Below are 13635 nucleotides of genomic sequence, written 5' to 3' on the forward strand. Positions count from 1 at the left end.
GCTGCCCACAGGTTTTGACTGAGCCACATGGCAGTTTTAGACAGAGCGCTCAACAACCATGAGACGATGCTACCCAGGATGCCGGGAAGGGCTTCGGCGGCTTTACCAGCCAGTTTAGCTAGGCCTTCCCCGAGTTTTTTTATCCAGTCTTTAACACCACCTCCGCCGGGGGGTGTGGGGGTAACTCCCCCACCGGCAGGCCCCACAGGGGTTCCTCCCACCAGTGACACCACCAGGGTTGATATGATTAAACCCAATGCAGTCAGAATGCTGGCGATGGTGATCCCTTGCTCCCGGAACAATATCCGAATCCTGTCTGCTAATGTGGTGTCTCGGTAGAGGACTTGATTGATGGTTTCCCCTATACGGTTGACCTGGGATCGAAGCTTTTCTTTGAAGGAGGATGCTGTCTCCAGCCAGGTCTGCTTTTCATCTTCCAAATTACGTATTCGTTCCTCGATGGTGGCTTTCATAGACTCGTCCTCAGTTTCACCGAGTTTTTTCTGTTCATAGGCGATGTGGTCGTCTATCTCACTCATTTTGGCCGTGCTTTTCGCGAGATGTCCGCGAATGGTTTGCATCGTCAGATCCAACCCCCGCAGTTCCCGAACGGTAAATTCGAGCCCCGGGAAGGGTTTGTTCTCGTAGTCGGCCAACACCTTTTTAATATCATAAGTCATGTTTTGATCTGATGTGGCGTCCCTGATGCCTTCCAGACCTTGAACTAACTTCGGAGGATACTGCTTAGGTCGCGCGCCACCGTAATCTGTGAAGCCTAGTTCATCTTGGACCAACTGACTTCCATGTTTACCGGCCAATGTTGATAAAGCAAGCGGTTCTCTAGTGCGTTTATTCATGAGATCGATCTCCGGGCGAGACTTCAAACGCAGCGTGCCATTGCTGAGGGTAAAATCGGAATAGTTCGTTCCCAACGGTTTGAGTTTGGATTTATTTTCAACTGCGTTGTAATAATCGTCGACGGCGCCCTTAAGGAGCTCGTCACTTTGCAAGAATGAGGTCTCCTGGTCATCATCGAATGCCTGGGCACTAGCGCCCGGCATCTCATCCATAGGTATGTCTTCATCCATTAGTATTAAAAATATATTTCATTTATATAACAACGTACGGTAGAAAATTAGATCCTTTCAGAAGATTGAGAGAGCCATTAGGCGCCAGAGCCGTGCGACAGTCGGTGACCATCACCAACAATCCCAGCAAGATAGACCAGAATCAAACTCTGCTGGTTAGATTTCCAAACCTTGGTGAGAATGACCTCATTGTACCAGGCACTGTTCGACTGGCGTTCAATATCACGTTGACCTCCGGCAACGATAAACGCGAGCTAGTGCGGAACGTGGGGCGAGCTATCATCAAGAAAACGACCGTCAAGATCAGCGGTAACGAGGTGCTGAGCATCGATGACAGCGACGTGTTTCACTGCTACAAGGATCTCTGGAAAAGCGATGGAGAACGAGTCAATGATGTGTACCAGGGCATCAGCAAATCAACCCGGGCGCGCATAGGGTATGTCTTCACGCAAGACCAGCAAGACAAGCTATCGGACGGTGAAAAGGCCATCGCTCGAGCATACGGAAATCGATTCTGCGTACCGCTCGACTTCGAGTTGCTCACGGGACACGCGCCGTTTTACCAGGCCGCGCTGGGTGACAGGCTCGAATACGAGCTCACGTTTAACGACTATAGCAAAGTAGTGCGTACGCCGAACGGTGATGAGGCCAGTTATGCCATAGACAACATCTCTCTGGAGTTCGACATGGTCACTAGCCCGGAGCTGGCCAGGCAGGTTCGAAGTCAGTACTCTGGGAAGATGGCTATCCTATACGATCGCGTACTGAGGCATAGATCAGTCGTGCGAGATAAGAGCGACACTGTGTGGAATATCAACCTGAACGTGCCGGCGCGATCGATGAAAGGTATCCTGGTCGTCCCCGTGGAGGATTACGAGCCATTCCAGAGGGACAGCGAGAAGTTTTTCAACCCCGAGATTGAAAAGGTGGAAGTGACCATCGAGGGCGTGCCCAACCAGCTGTTCAGTCATGGTATGAGACCACACCAGCAGTGGGATGAGATAAAAAAGCTACCAGTGGGGGATTACATAACAAAGGACCTGGACCTAAGCTCCGTGCAGATCGGTGAATACCTGACCACCAAGTACGCCCTATGGTTGGACATGCGATCCACGGATGATGATAAACTGCACGGTAGCGGACGCCGTATAGATAACGGCAGCGAAGGGATAACCATCCAGATTACTAAGAAGGCTCAAACCGCTGGTAAGTTGAAATTATATCTGTACGTTATTATGGACGCGCAACTTAATATAGACAATGGGAGATTCGTGCAAGCCATCTACTAGTGGGGGAGACACCCACACCCCCCTGGGGTTACCCACTGACCCACACTGCGCTATCATATGCGGGCAGACTGGCTGTGGGAAGACCGTTTTCGTGTTGGATATGTTGGAGGGTTACTACAAGGATGTTTTCGATAACATCGTTATCATGTGCCCTACTCTGAGCATGAATAAAACGTACGCGCGACCTTGGGTGATGACGGACCCGGACGTACACAAAATCGACCCTGGAACACGCCTGCAGGACTGGTTGAAAGCTCTTCACGAGAGATTTAAAGGGGAACCGACGCTGTTCATACTGGACGACTGCAGCGCTAATCGCGAGATAACAAAAAAGAGAGACATGCTATCGTACCTGGCCTTCTCCGGCCGGCATGCAAATCACAGCGTCTGGGTGCTAACGCAGAAGTTCAACTCGGTGTTGAAAGACCTCAGGGAGCAGACGCGATGGGTGGCCTTATTTCACTGCAAGGACAGGGATTCGTTCGAGGAGTGTTTGAGAGAGAACGATGTGATGAGCAAATTAGAACGGGAACGGGTGAAGAAACAGCTCGCTGAAACTAAACACGCTAAGCTCGTGCTCAAGACCGACCAACCAGTAGCATATATAGTATGCTAAGCAAAGCTAAGCTAAAGCTAAGCAAAGCTAAGCATATAGCTATGATATTCGAAGTGTTTGTCGTGTGCAACTTAACCTTCATTTCTCTGTGTTTTGTCTGCATCGGGTATTATATAGTTAAAACTAAATCTTACTTGTTATATTATAAGATGGAGTGTGAGGAATTGCTCGAACAGTTGGGGGTCTCCCCTAGTGGGGGTGTGGGGGATTCCCCCAAGCGAGAGAAACTGGTGGCGTTGGCTGTTGGTGGCAAAGCCAAACATTACTTTGGAGACTACACTCCGGATAAAATTCACAAAATGTCAGCCGAAGAAATCGATAAGCTGTACGCTAGATACGAGTCCCGGCTCGGAGCAGAAATGACAAAGACAATAGGATCGGCTATGACCCAGATATCACCGGTATTGTGTCACATTTCCTTCCCATTCCACCAGAGCGCCGACTTTACCTGTGGGAGGACCTCGAGAAAGACCCTTTTATCGAACACGCCGTGAGCTCTATCAGCTGCGGGCTGTACCACAAATATGGCATGTTGTTGGCTCCAGTGACGGCGGCGATTATCACGGCAAAACATTGTCAATTTGAGAGAAAGAATAATAATAATAGTATAGATGGATGCTGCACAGGAAACCCCACCCCCAACAGTGGAGGAGACCCCTTCACAGGAACCAGTGACGGTGGAGACCACTTCAACAGTAACCAGGCAGAAGAATCCTAAGAGAGTAGCTGCCGGTAAAACGGTGGTGTAACCAACATAAAGTGACCAACCCAACCCGACTGTTGTTGGCTGTAGGTGTAACTGCTGCCGTGGTTATAACATGGTTATATACACGTGAGGGAAACCCTGGGGGTGTGGGGGTACCCCCCACGCCGCCGGCAGGCCCCACTGTAGATCCGCATATCATGTTATAATTTTAATATTTTATATCATATACATAATGTCTGAGGGGAAAACGTTCGTCAACGACGCATACCACGCCACAGTGGTCGCCAGTCTAGCCGTAGGGTACGCTCGGTTGACTAAAATGGTGCTTAAACAACCAACTATCAAGCTAGATTTCAACCTGCAGGATATGGGTATGCTCATAATGAACCTTGGTATGGCGATGGCCACAAAAGACATCCTAGTAAAACAAGGAATAATACCTGATAATATAATGAAATAAATATAGGGATGGCCACGATAGCTATGATGGTCGGTGGGGCGTTAGTGAATGCCCTGGCATTTTCCGGGAGTAATTTCCTCTTCTCGAAACTACGAGATGATCACGCGGCTGAAATACAGGAAGAAAGGAAGCGGCACGATCTCGCTACTGAGAAATTACAAAGAGCACAGGCCGAGTACGCTAAAAAACGCCTCCAGAGGATCGATTTTATTAACGAACAACTCACGCGTGAAAACCATGCCGTTCAAACATTCAACGATGTCGATGAAGCAATGAAAGAATACTACCTACTAACTGGTAAACAATTGGAACCGCTCAATAAACCCACACTCGCTCAGTACTACACACCATCCAAGGGACAAATGAATCGTGAACTGGGCTTCATAGTGTTGGGTATAGCAGCTACTGCGTTGGTTGCGAAGCAATTAAACTAAAATACCTATATAAGTAAACATGAGACCCGCTCCATACCGATGCGAATACATACTTATGGGGAAGACCGAGGCCTGTGGTAGGAAATGCAGGAATCAGGGGTTCTGTTGTTTCCATATGGGAAGTCCTAACTACACGTGTTCTGTGTGTGGTATCGGGGTTAAAGGACACTACTGTCTATGTAAAGCTCACGGAGCGAACGTAGTCAGACATCAACTCATCTACGAGAATAAAAAAGGCTACATAAAAGAACGTAGGCGACTGCTCAAAATAGACTCCAGTGCGTGAAAGGGTTACCTCCCCTTACTGTGAACCAATGTCTAATTGGTTCTCTTAGGTGTAAACACTATGTATACTGTGCGCGAGCTAAAGCGGGTCGCAAAACAGAGAGGTGTGATCGGGTATTCTCGAATGCGGAAGTCAGCATTGTTGAGATTACTAGGTTTAGAAGCCCCTCCTACGGTAAAACAATTAAAAACTCAAGCGAAACAGCTTGGATACACGGGTTATTCAAACATGGGGAGAGACTGGTTAGTCGGATTGTTATCACATGATACCTCGCTGATAGAAGACTTCCGAGAATTGGTCTCACCTAGTGGCTCTCTTAGAAGTGATAGACATGTCAAATAAAATATTTTACAAGTATACAGGATTGAAATATATTTTTTAATAAGGTTACTGTGAACCAATTAGACATTAGTTCTCTTAGGTGTAAACACAATGACTACTGTACGCGAGCTGAAGAAGGTCGCAAAACAGAGAGGTGTCATCGGGTATTCTCGAATGCGGAAGTCAGCATTGTTGAGATTACTAGGTTTAGAAGCCCCTCCTACGGTAAAACAATTAAAAGCTCAAGCAAAACAGCTTGGACACACGGGTTATTCAAACCTGGGGAGAGCCGGGTTAACCGCATTGTTATCACATGCTCCCGTAGCACGTCCCACTGTAAAACAACTGAAAACCGAGGCACACGATTTGGGTTTAGGCGGGTATTCTCGTATGAGAAAACCACAGCTTGTAGAATTATTACGACAGAATAGAGCTATTGACCTACAGTTCGTGCGCACTGAGCACGCCGTAGGCAATTATTTGAGAGGTTGGCGCATGCGCGTTGATAGAAACATAGACATTACAGATATCAAGCCTCTGATAGCTGATAAGATCAACCAGGAACTAAATAACCTAGGAAGTATCAAGTTTCAGATCACAGTGAAAATGTCGCTCGATAAGCAGGTCTCCACAGGGGCCACTGAGTATGTTCAGCCTTACTTCCGAGGTCAACAAGAGGTCGCCACACATACAGAGACCATTGACGCATCAATCGATACCAGTTTTCAGCAGATACGAGAATACCTAGAACGCTACACACACTTGGGGTCCGGGTGGGTTGTAGATAAAATCGATAATGTCTATCTAGACATAGCTAACTACGTGCCGTTCAGAGGCGGGTCATACCTAGCCTTGCCTCCCTACTATAGGAACAAACATGCCATAGTAAACGTTAAGAATAGAGGAAACGATTGCCTGAGGTTAGCTATCAGGTCAGCCTTATTTCCAGCTGGCGCTAATTCAGATAGGCTTTCTAGCTATCCCCAAGATGATGGGCTTAATTGGGATGGTATAGATGAACCCACCCCCATATCCCAGATCACTAAAGTAGAAAAACAGAATAATCTGGCTATAAATGTCTTTGGGCACGAAGGTAACACAACAATAGTACACAGGGTCAGCCCGGTGAAGGATCGCCAAGTTATCAATATATTCATGATCCAGCGAGGTGACAAGTATCACTACACATGGATAAAACACTTTAGCAGGCTGTTGTATGACCAATCAGCATACAAAGGAAAGACCCACTTCTGTGAACGATGTCTACATGGCTTCACCCGAGCTGATTTATTAGAATCCCACCGGGATGATTGTCAAGGTGTGGGGCAGACGGCCATACGAGTCGACATGCCTAAGGAAGGTGATAATATCCTAAAATTCAGTAACCACAAGAACCAAATGTCTGTGCCTTATATCATATACGCCGACTTCGAAGCCTTAGTTGTGGGTGGGGATTCCCCCAGTGGTGCCTTCACCCACAAGACACAAGAGCATAAAGCCTGTTCGTTTGGATACATTGTCGTCCGTTGTGACGGGGAAACTAAAGCTCCGGTAGTGTATAGGGGCCCTGACGCGGCTGAAAGGTTTCTAAAGTGTTTGCAGGAGGAAGAAAAAATTATTAGGAATGCATTGTATAGAATCGCTCCCATGCGTATGACCCCAGCCGACAGGTTAGCTCACGCTAGTAGCACTAACTGTCACGTGTGCGACTCACCACTTAACGGTGATTCGGTGAGAGATCACTGCCACATAACTGGTAAGTATAGAGGCGCCGCTCACAGCGCGTGCAACCTCAAGCTTAAAATCAACCCTAAGACAATAAACATCCCGTTGTCTTTCACAACTTGAGAGGGTACGACTCACACTTGATCATGCAGGCCATCGCGAAAATCGATGGTAATACAACGTGCATCCCCAACAATATGGAGAGATACATCTCCTTCAGCTTAAACGGACTTAGGTTCATTGACTCGTTTCAGTTCCTCCTATCATCACTCGACAGTCTGGTCAAGGCCAACAATACCTTCCCTATCACCGATCGATACACAGACGCCGAGACTAGACCCCTGCTTATGAGGAAGGGTGTGTACCCCTATGAGTACATGGATAGTTGGGCCAAGTTCACCGAGACCAGACTACCCCCTATTGACTGTTTTTATAGCAAGCTGAATGAGGCGTCCATCTCACGAGATGATTACTCGCACGCGACTAACGTATGGAATATACTGGGTTGTAAGAACCTGGGTGATTATCACGACCTGTACTTGAGGACAGATGTACTGCTGTTAGCCGACGTGTTTGAGACGTTTAGGCAGACATGTTTCAAGCAGTATAAACTCGACCCCGCATGGTATTACACCAGCCCAGGTCTGTCGTGGGACGCCTTGCTTAAAAAGACCGGAGTTAATTTGGAATTGCTCACAGATTACGACATGCACCTATTCATTGAGAAAGGCTTGCGAGGTGGGATTTCCATGGCATCCAAACGATACGCTAAAGCAAATAATCAATACGTGAAAGGTTACGATCCTAACAAACCAACCAATCACATTCTCTACCTCGACGCAAACAACCTGTACGGCTGGGCCATGAGTCAGTATCTACCTACAGGGGGATTCGAATGGGTACCCCACGTTGATGTTATGGGGGTCGCACCAGATTCGAACAAAGGGTATATCCTCGAGGTTGACTTAGAGTATCCCAAGGAATTACACACATCGCACAACAGCTACCCCCTGGCCCCCGAACGTATGAAGGTTAACCCAGACTGGATGTCTGAGTACCAACATAACTTGTCAGGTGGGCGTGTGACAGACGTTGAAAAACTCGTTCCTAACTTAATGAATAAGACCAAGTACATCGTTCACTATCGCAACCTACAGCTGTACCTGTCGTTGGGTATGAGGCTGACCAAAATACACAGGGTGCTCATGTTCGACCAGACCCCATGGATGGAGCCCTACATCAGAATGAACACAGACCTACGAAAAAAAGCCACCAGTGATTTTGAGAAAAATCTCTACAAGCTCATGAACAACTCGGTGTTTGGTAAGACTATGGAGAACCTGAGGAAACGCGTGACCGTGAAGCTGGTTAGATCTAGTGAGGAAGACAAGCTCAGGAAATTGATAGCCAGTCTGGCATTCAACCGTAATAAAATATTTACAGACAACCTGGTTGCCATACACATGAAGAAAAGCCACATAAAATTCAACCGGCCTGTTTACGTGGGGATGAGCATCCTCGATTTATCCAAACACCTGATGTACGACTTTTACTACAACGAGCTCAAGAAACAGTACGGCGACAGGTGTGAAGTACTGTACACTGACACGGATTCCCTGCTGATGGAGATTCGAACCGAGGACGTGTACGAGGACATGAAAAAACACCTCGATTTATACGACACCAGCGACTACCCTAAGACCCATGCCCTACACAGTACGGTAAATAAAAAGGTCCTAGGTAAGATGAAGGACGAGTGTGCTGGCACGCCCATAGCCGAGTACATAGGTTTGAGACCTAAGATGTACTCCATACTGAAAGCCGACAATAGTGAGATCCGGAAGGCTAAGGGGGTTAAGAAGTATGTGGTGAAACAACACATCAAACACGCCAGATTCAAGGAAGCCCTGTTCAAGACCCGTACCTTTAGACATAAAATGAACACACTTAGAAGTGATGGACATAAGATATACGGACTGACTATAAACAAGACGTCCCTGTCGCCTATGGACACGAAACGTTGGATAGCTATTGATGGGATAAACACATACGCGTATGGACATGAAAAAATTTGAGGCTATTTACTACAGCCCGCGTGGGTACTGGAAAGGAGCTAACGCAGTAGATAAGCTAGCTAAACTAGCGCGAGTACCCCCGGAGGAAGCCAAAGCGTGGCTTGAAAAACAAGCCCTGTGGCAGATCTATTTACCGGCACCACGCTACGTGCCTAGAAGGAGGTTCGGTATTAACATACCTAATAGCATTCACCAGGCAGACCTACTGTTCCTACCCCACGATAAGAGGTACAAGTATGCCTTAACCGTAGTGGATGTAGCCAGTCGTTACAAGGAAGCCGAACCCTTGACCACGAAAGATTCGGCCCAGGTAGCCACAGGATTTGAACGTATATACAAACGCAGCCCACTGACGTGGCCAACAGAGCTGCAAGTTGACCCCGGACGGGAGTTCATGGGTGCCGTGTCACAACTGCTAGCCAAACACGATACAAAGGTCAGGCGTGGCACGGCCGGAGCCCATCGCAGCCAAGCCATAGTTGAGAGATTTAATAGGACTTTGGCTGAGCGCTTGTTCGGCTATCAGTATGCTAGGGAGATGACCACCCCTGGAAAACGATCGACTGAATGGGTCACGAGGTTACCCAAGGTGGTGTCGGCAATCAACCATGAAGTCACCCGTCTCACCGGTAAGAAACCGGCAGACGCTATCAAACTAAAATCAATAGTTGCAGAGTCGGCCGCTCCATTGCGTGGGAAGGAGAAACAGATACCAGATAGGGCCCTAGTGAGGTATCTATACCAGCCGGGGGAACACGAGGGTGATAGCCGTAAGCGGGCCACCGATCCTATATGGTCAGTCAAAACTTACAACATAGATAAAGTGGATATGAAAGCCGACGAACCTAACTTGTACTACTTGAGGGGTGGGCCGGGTAGGGGGTTTGTAAGGGAAGAATTATTGATCGTACCGTACGGCACAGTGTTACCTCCAACCAATACACGGTAAACTGTTTCATAGACACCCAACCTTTTTGTAGTAGGGGTAATAGTAGCAAGATCTAAGGTCCCAACCAAAGCCTTATTTATTAAATAAGGCTTTGTAGAGACATTTCTTGAAAGTGAGCCAAAACCCCTATTCCCTATACTACTATTAGAGATTTATTCATATCAAGCAATCATCATAACATCAAATCCCCATTAACATCATCTTGTAATATACAGACAGCAGGCTGACCAGTACACGAACCGGTATTGATATCATGATAAACTCCATTCGATTATAGTTTGTATGACAGTGTTACCTCCCATGTCAAATCCTATGATGGCCCTGCCTGTCTCTGCACTGTAGGAGGTGACAGCGTAGCCTACCACTCCTCCAGCTGGACCCGACAAGATGGCACGAGACCCGTTAAACCTGACACAATGTATCACAAACACAGGTGTATAGACGGACTGACCAGAAACCTTTCTGTTTGAGGTCAAAGTCTAATACAAGTTATACAAAATATAATGAAACAAATTCATGCATTAAGCAAGGTGTCAATTTTAAGTTTGACAACAATATTTAGAAGAGATACAAGCTTAAAGGCATTATTTCAAACCATACTTCTCTAAATATATATTATGCATTTCTCTCAATGCTGTTAACTATTAGCACCCGGGGAAGTTATCATATCATATATTAAAAAATTATTTAGTATTTAGATTACAATATTAAAGCAATATCTTCAAATGAATTAATGCAACATTGCATTAAATCAACCCTTGCACCCTCTTCCAGAGGAAAAAAGATTCACAAAATCTCCATCGAATTATGTCCCTTGGCGTGTTCTTTACAAATAACTTATATACACATGAGTGAAACTTGTGATTGAAATCTGTTCGGCAAACACTGACAACATCACCATGCATAGAGGCCAAAACATTGTTGAAAGTGTGTGAAAGTGTGTTTGTGCCTTCAAAATGATGAGACTTCAACAGGACATATCTTGCAGTGTTAATAACATTATCATAGACAGTACTTGAATATTTTTGCTGTTACAGGGAAAAGAACAAACAACACTTTTAAAATACTTTTGAACTGGTGTTAAACCTCCATCAGACTGCATGAAAAGGACTTTGGTGTTCTGAAACAAAATTAAAATATACATTGTCAATTCATAAAAAGTAGTTGATCATTTTAAAATCAAGTATCTATAGTGGCTTGTTTGCACGTCAGAGTTTTTGTTTAGTTGTTGATGTTGCAAAATGTTTTGGGGGACTGGAATCAACTGTGGTTTATGGAAGAATAACAAACTCCCAAAACAACCTCCATTGTATATTCCTGTCATAAACCTTACACACTGTCTGCTCTAGTGGTTGGTTTGTAGCTATATACCATGGATAGTATGGATATATAAGGATAGACAACTTCTTTATTGCAATGGATGTGACATTCAGTGTAGATCCCAACACAATATATAAATAGCAATATATAAATAATTTGGATTATACAAGATAAAACCTTACAAGATTAATTCATTATAATTTTAATATCCCAAGCCAATAGTGAATGTTCACATCCACTCTGATGTACTCTGCTGTTATAAAGAGAGAAAATTGCTAACAATGCCATAAAACCACAAACAGTTCTTTACCAGAAAGCATAAGGAGTATAAATATGACATGAATATGACGTATCAGGTGATCATGAATATATCCTACCTGACAGCCCCCAGTGAAACCTGATGAGAATCCAGCAACATATCTCATGATGCAGGGTGTTAGGTAGGCATCGGCACAGGCTGTAGAGAGACATAAGCAGCATCCAGATTCCGCATCAAGTCTACACAATGTGACATCCGATACTGCTCACAGCTGTACATCTGGAGGGTCTAACTACGGGCAACTACAGATCATCTTTCCCCAGACAATAAATGGTGCTAGCTTATGTGATATCAGATTGCTGCTGTGTGATATGGCATTAGCAGCAAAATATTTATTGGTCACATAATCAGAACAAGCTTATGGTTTGTGAACTTTCAGGTGTATTCCTTACCTACGAACATATTATGGATATTTTACTATGGATAAAACATTTGGGTAAAGCCTGAGTGAAGCAGTGATCAAGTTTGTAAAGCTGGAAGTTTTACCTTGAAGTCTTACAAGTCAGGTCATTGCTGTCTCAATGTTTTACTGGTCACGTCACTGCTGTCTCAATGTTTTACTGGTCAAGTCACTCCTGTCTGAACATTTTACTGGTCAGGCCACTGCTGCCTGAAGGTTTTACAGGTCAGGTTAAAGCTGACTTCATGTTTCACTGGGCAGGTCACTGCTGCCTGAAGGTTTTACAGGTCAGGTTAAAGCTGACTTCATGTTTCATTGGGCAGGTCACTGCTGCCTGGAGATTTTACTGGTCAGGTCACTGCTGCCAAAAACTTTTATTGGTAAGTCAGCAACTTATCCTTGAAACATTGGTTTTTACTATAGTTCTGTATCATGCATAAACATGTGTTAAGAGGGTCTAAGGAAATACCAGTAAAACATATCCCACCAGGAAGTACAGATAAGAACACTTACAATAATTGAATGAGTGACTACAGTTTTATGCTGCTTTTAGCAATATTCCAGGAATATCACATCAGAGAACACCAAGAATGGGCTTCACACATTGTACCCATGTCGGGAATCGAACCTGTGTCTCGGCATGACCCTCAAATGCTATAACCGCCATGCCATCCCACTGCCACTCAGTTAAACAAAGTCCTAGGGATCATCACTAAGTATAGTTCCCTGGAACCACTGTACGTGATACATACACTGAGATGAACAGCCAGGGGTGAAACAGCCAAGGTTAAAAATCCATGATCATAATCCACCATAAGTTTATGTTCAAGATTGAGCCACATTTGTTTGTTGTTTAACTATGTACTCTACCAATATGATGTCATAATAATTCAATCTGAGTACACAAGGAATACTTCACACCTCTCTATCAGAATCAGTAGCCTGCTGTGAACCAACCAATCTGGTCACCTCCACTGGCAGTTATAGACATTTATAGCCCTGACTCCTCACTATTATCTGAATGTTATAATGTGCAATATTGTGCAGCTTGCTATTCCCTGACTTTTTAATGTTGTTCTGTCTGAGATGGATTAATATATTTACCGGTAAATCCCCGTGGCACCATCCTAACCATTGGCATGACATCCGAGGAGAGAGACACATGGGTGAAACCCATTTCTTTGGCCAGCTGACCGACCCGTCTCTCATGGATGTCACAGCTGAAAAATACACACAATGCAAGTAATAATGTAAGTGTCCCAAAGACATGGACTTGAGAGAAACATGTTTGAGAGTCTGAGGTAAAGCTGCTGTGGCTCAATCATGTTCCTGACAAAATAGTGGCCATGTACACTGAGCCTTTTCCACACACTCATGCATGCTCAAAGCCCTAACACATTATTACTCTGGACAACCCAAGCTGCTAGAAGGTTATTAGTCACATGACTTGTCCCACTGGTTACCCCCATTCTGCTGGGTGAACAGAGGCAATTTGACCAAACTCATTTGTTTAGGTCACATTTGCTGTGTTTTGGGGCAGGATCAAAGTTCTAGAACCTAGATCTAGAGGCAATAATGTACAGCAAATAGTGGCAACCTGAACAACTGGGAAATATATGTCCCAACTGGCTCTAATTAGGATTTGGG

General features: G+C 45.3%; 1 protein-coding gene across 1 annotated transcript in view; it reads right to left on the reverse strand.

The window, feature by feature from the left end:
• Positions 1–13635, reverse strand: part of LOC137257829 (5-oxoprolinase-like) — a 57098-nt gene that overhangs the window by 37830 nt on the left and 5633 nt on the right. The window contains exons 5-8 of the mRNA XM_067795299.1: positions 13093–13208; positions 11647–11726; positions 11017–11069; positions 10245–10357 (exon numbers count right to left, since the gene is read on the reverse strand). Of these exons, the coding sequence (XP_067651400.1) occupies positions 10245–10357; positions 11017–11069; positions 11647–11726; positions 13093–13208 (362 nt within the window). The remainder of the gene's footprint in view (positions 1–10244; positions 10358–11016; positions 11070–11646; positions 11727–13092; positions 13209–13635) is intronic.

The sequence above is a fragment of the Haliotis asinina genome, chromosome 12, assembly GCF_037392515.1.
Source record: "Haliotis asinina isolate JCU_RB_2024 chromosome 12, JCU_Hal_asi_v2, whole genome shotgun sequence".
NCBI classification, from domain to species: Eukaryota; Metazoa; Mollusca; class Gastropoda; order Lepetellida; family Haliotidae; genus Haliotis; species Haliotis asinina.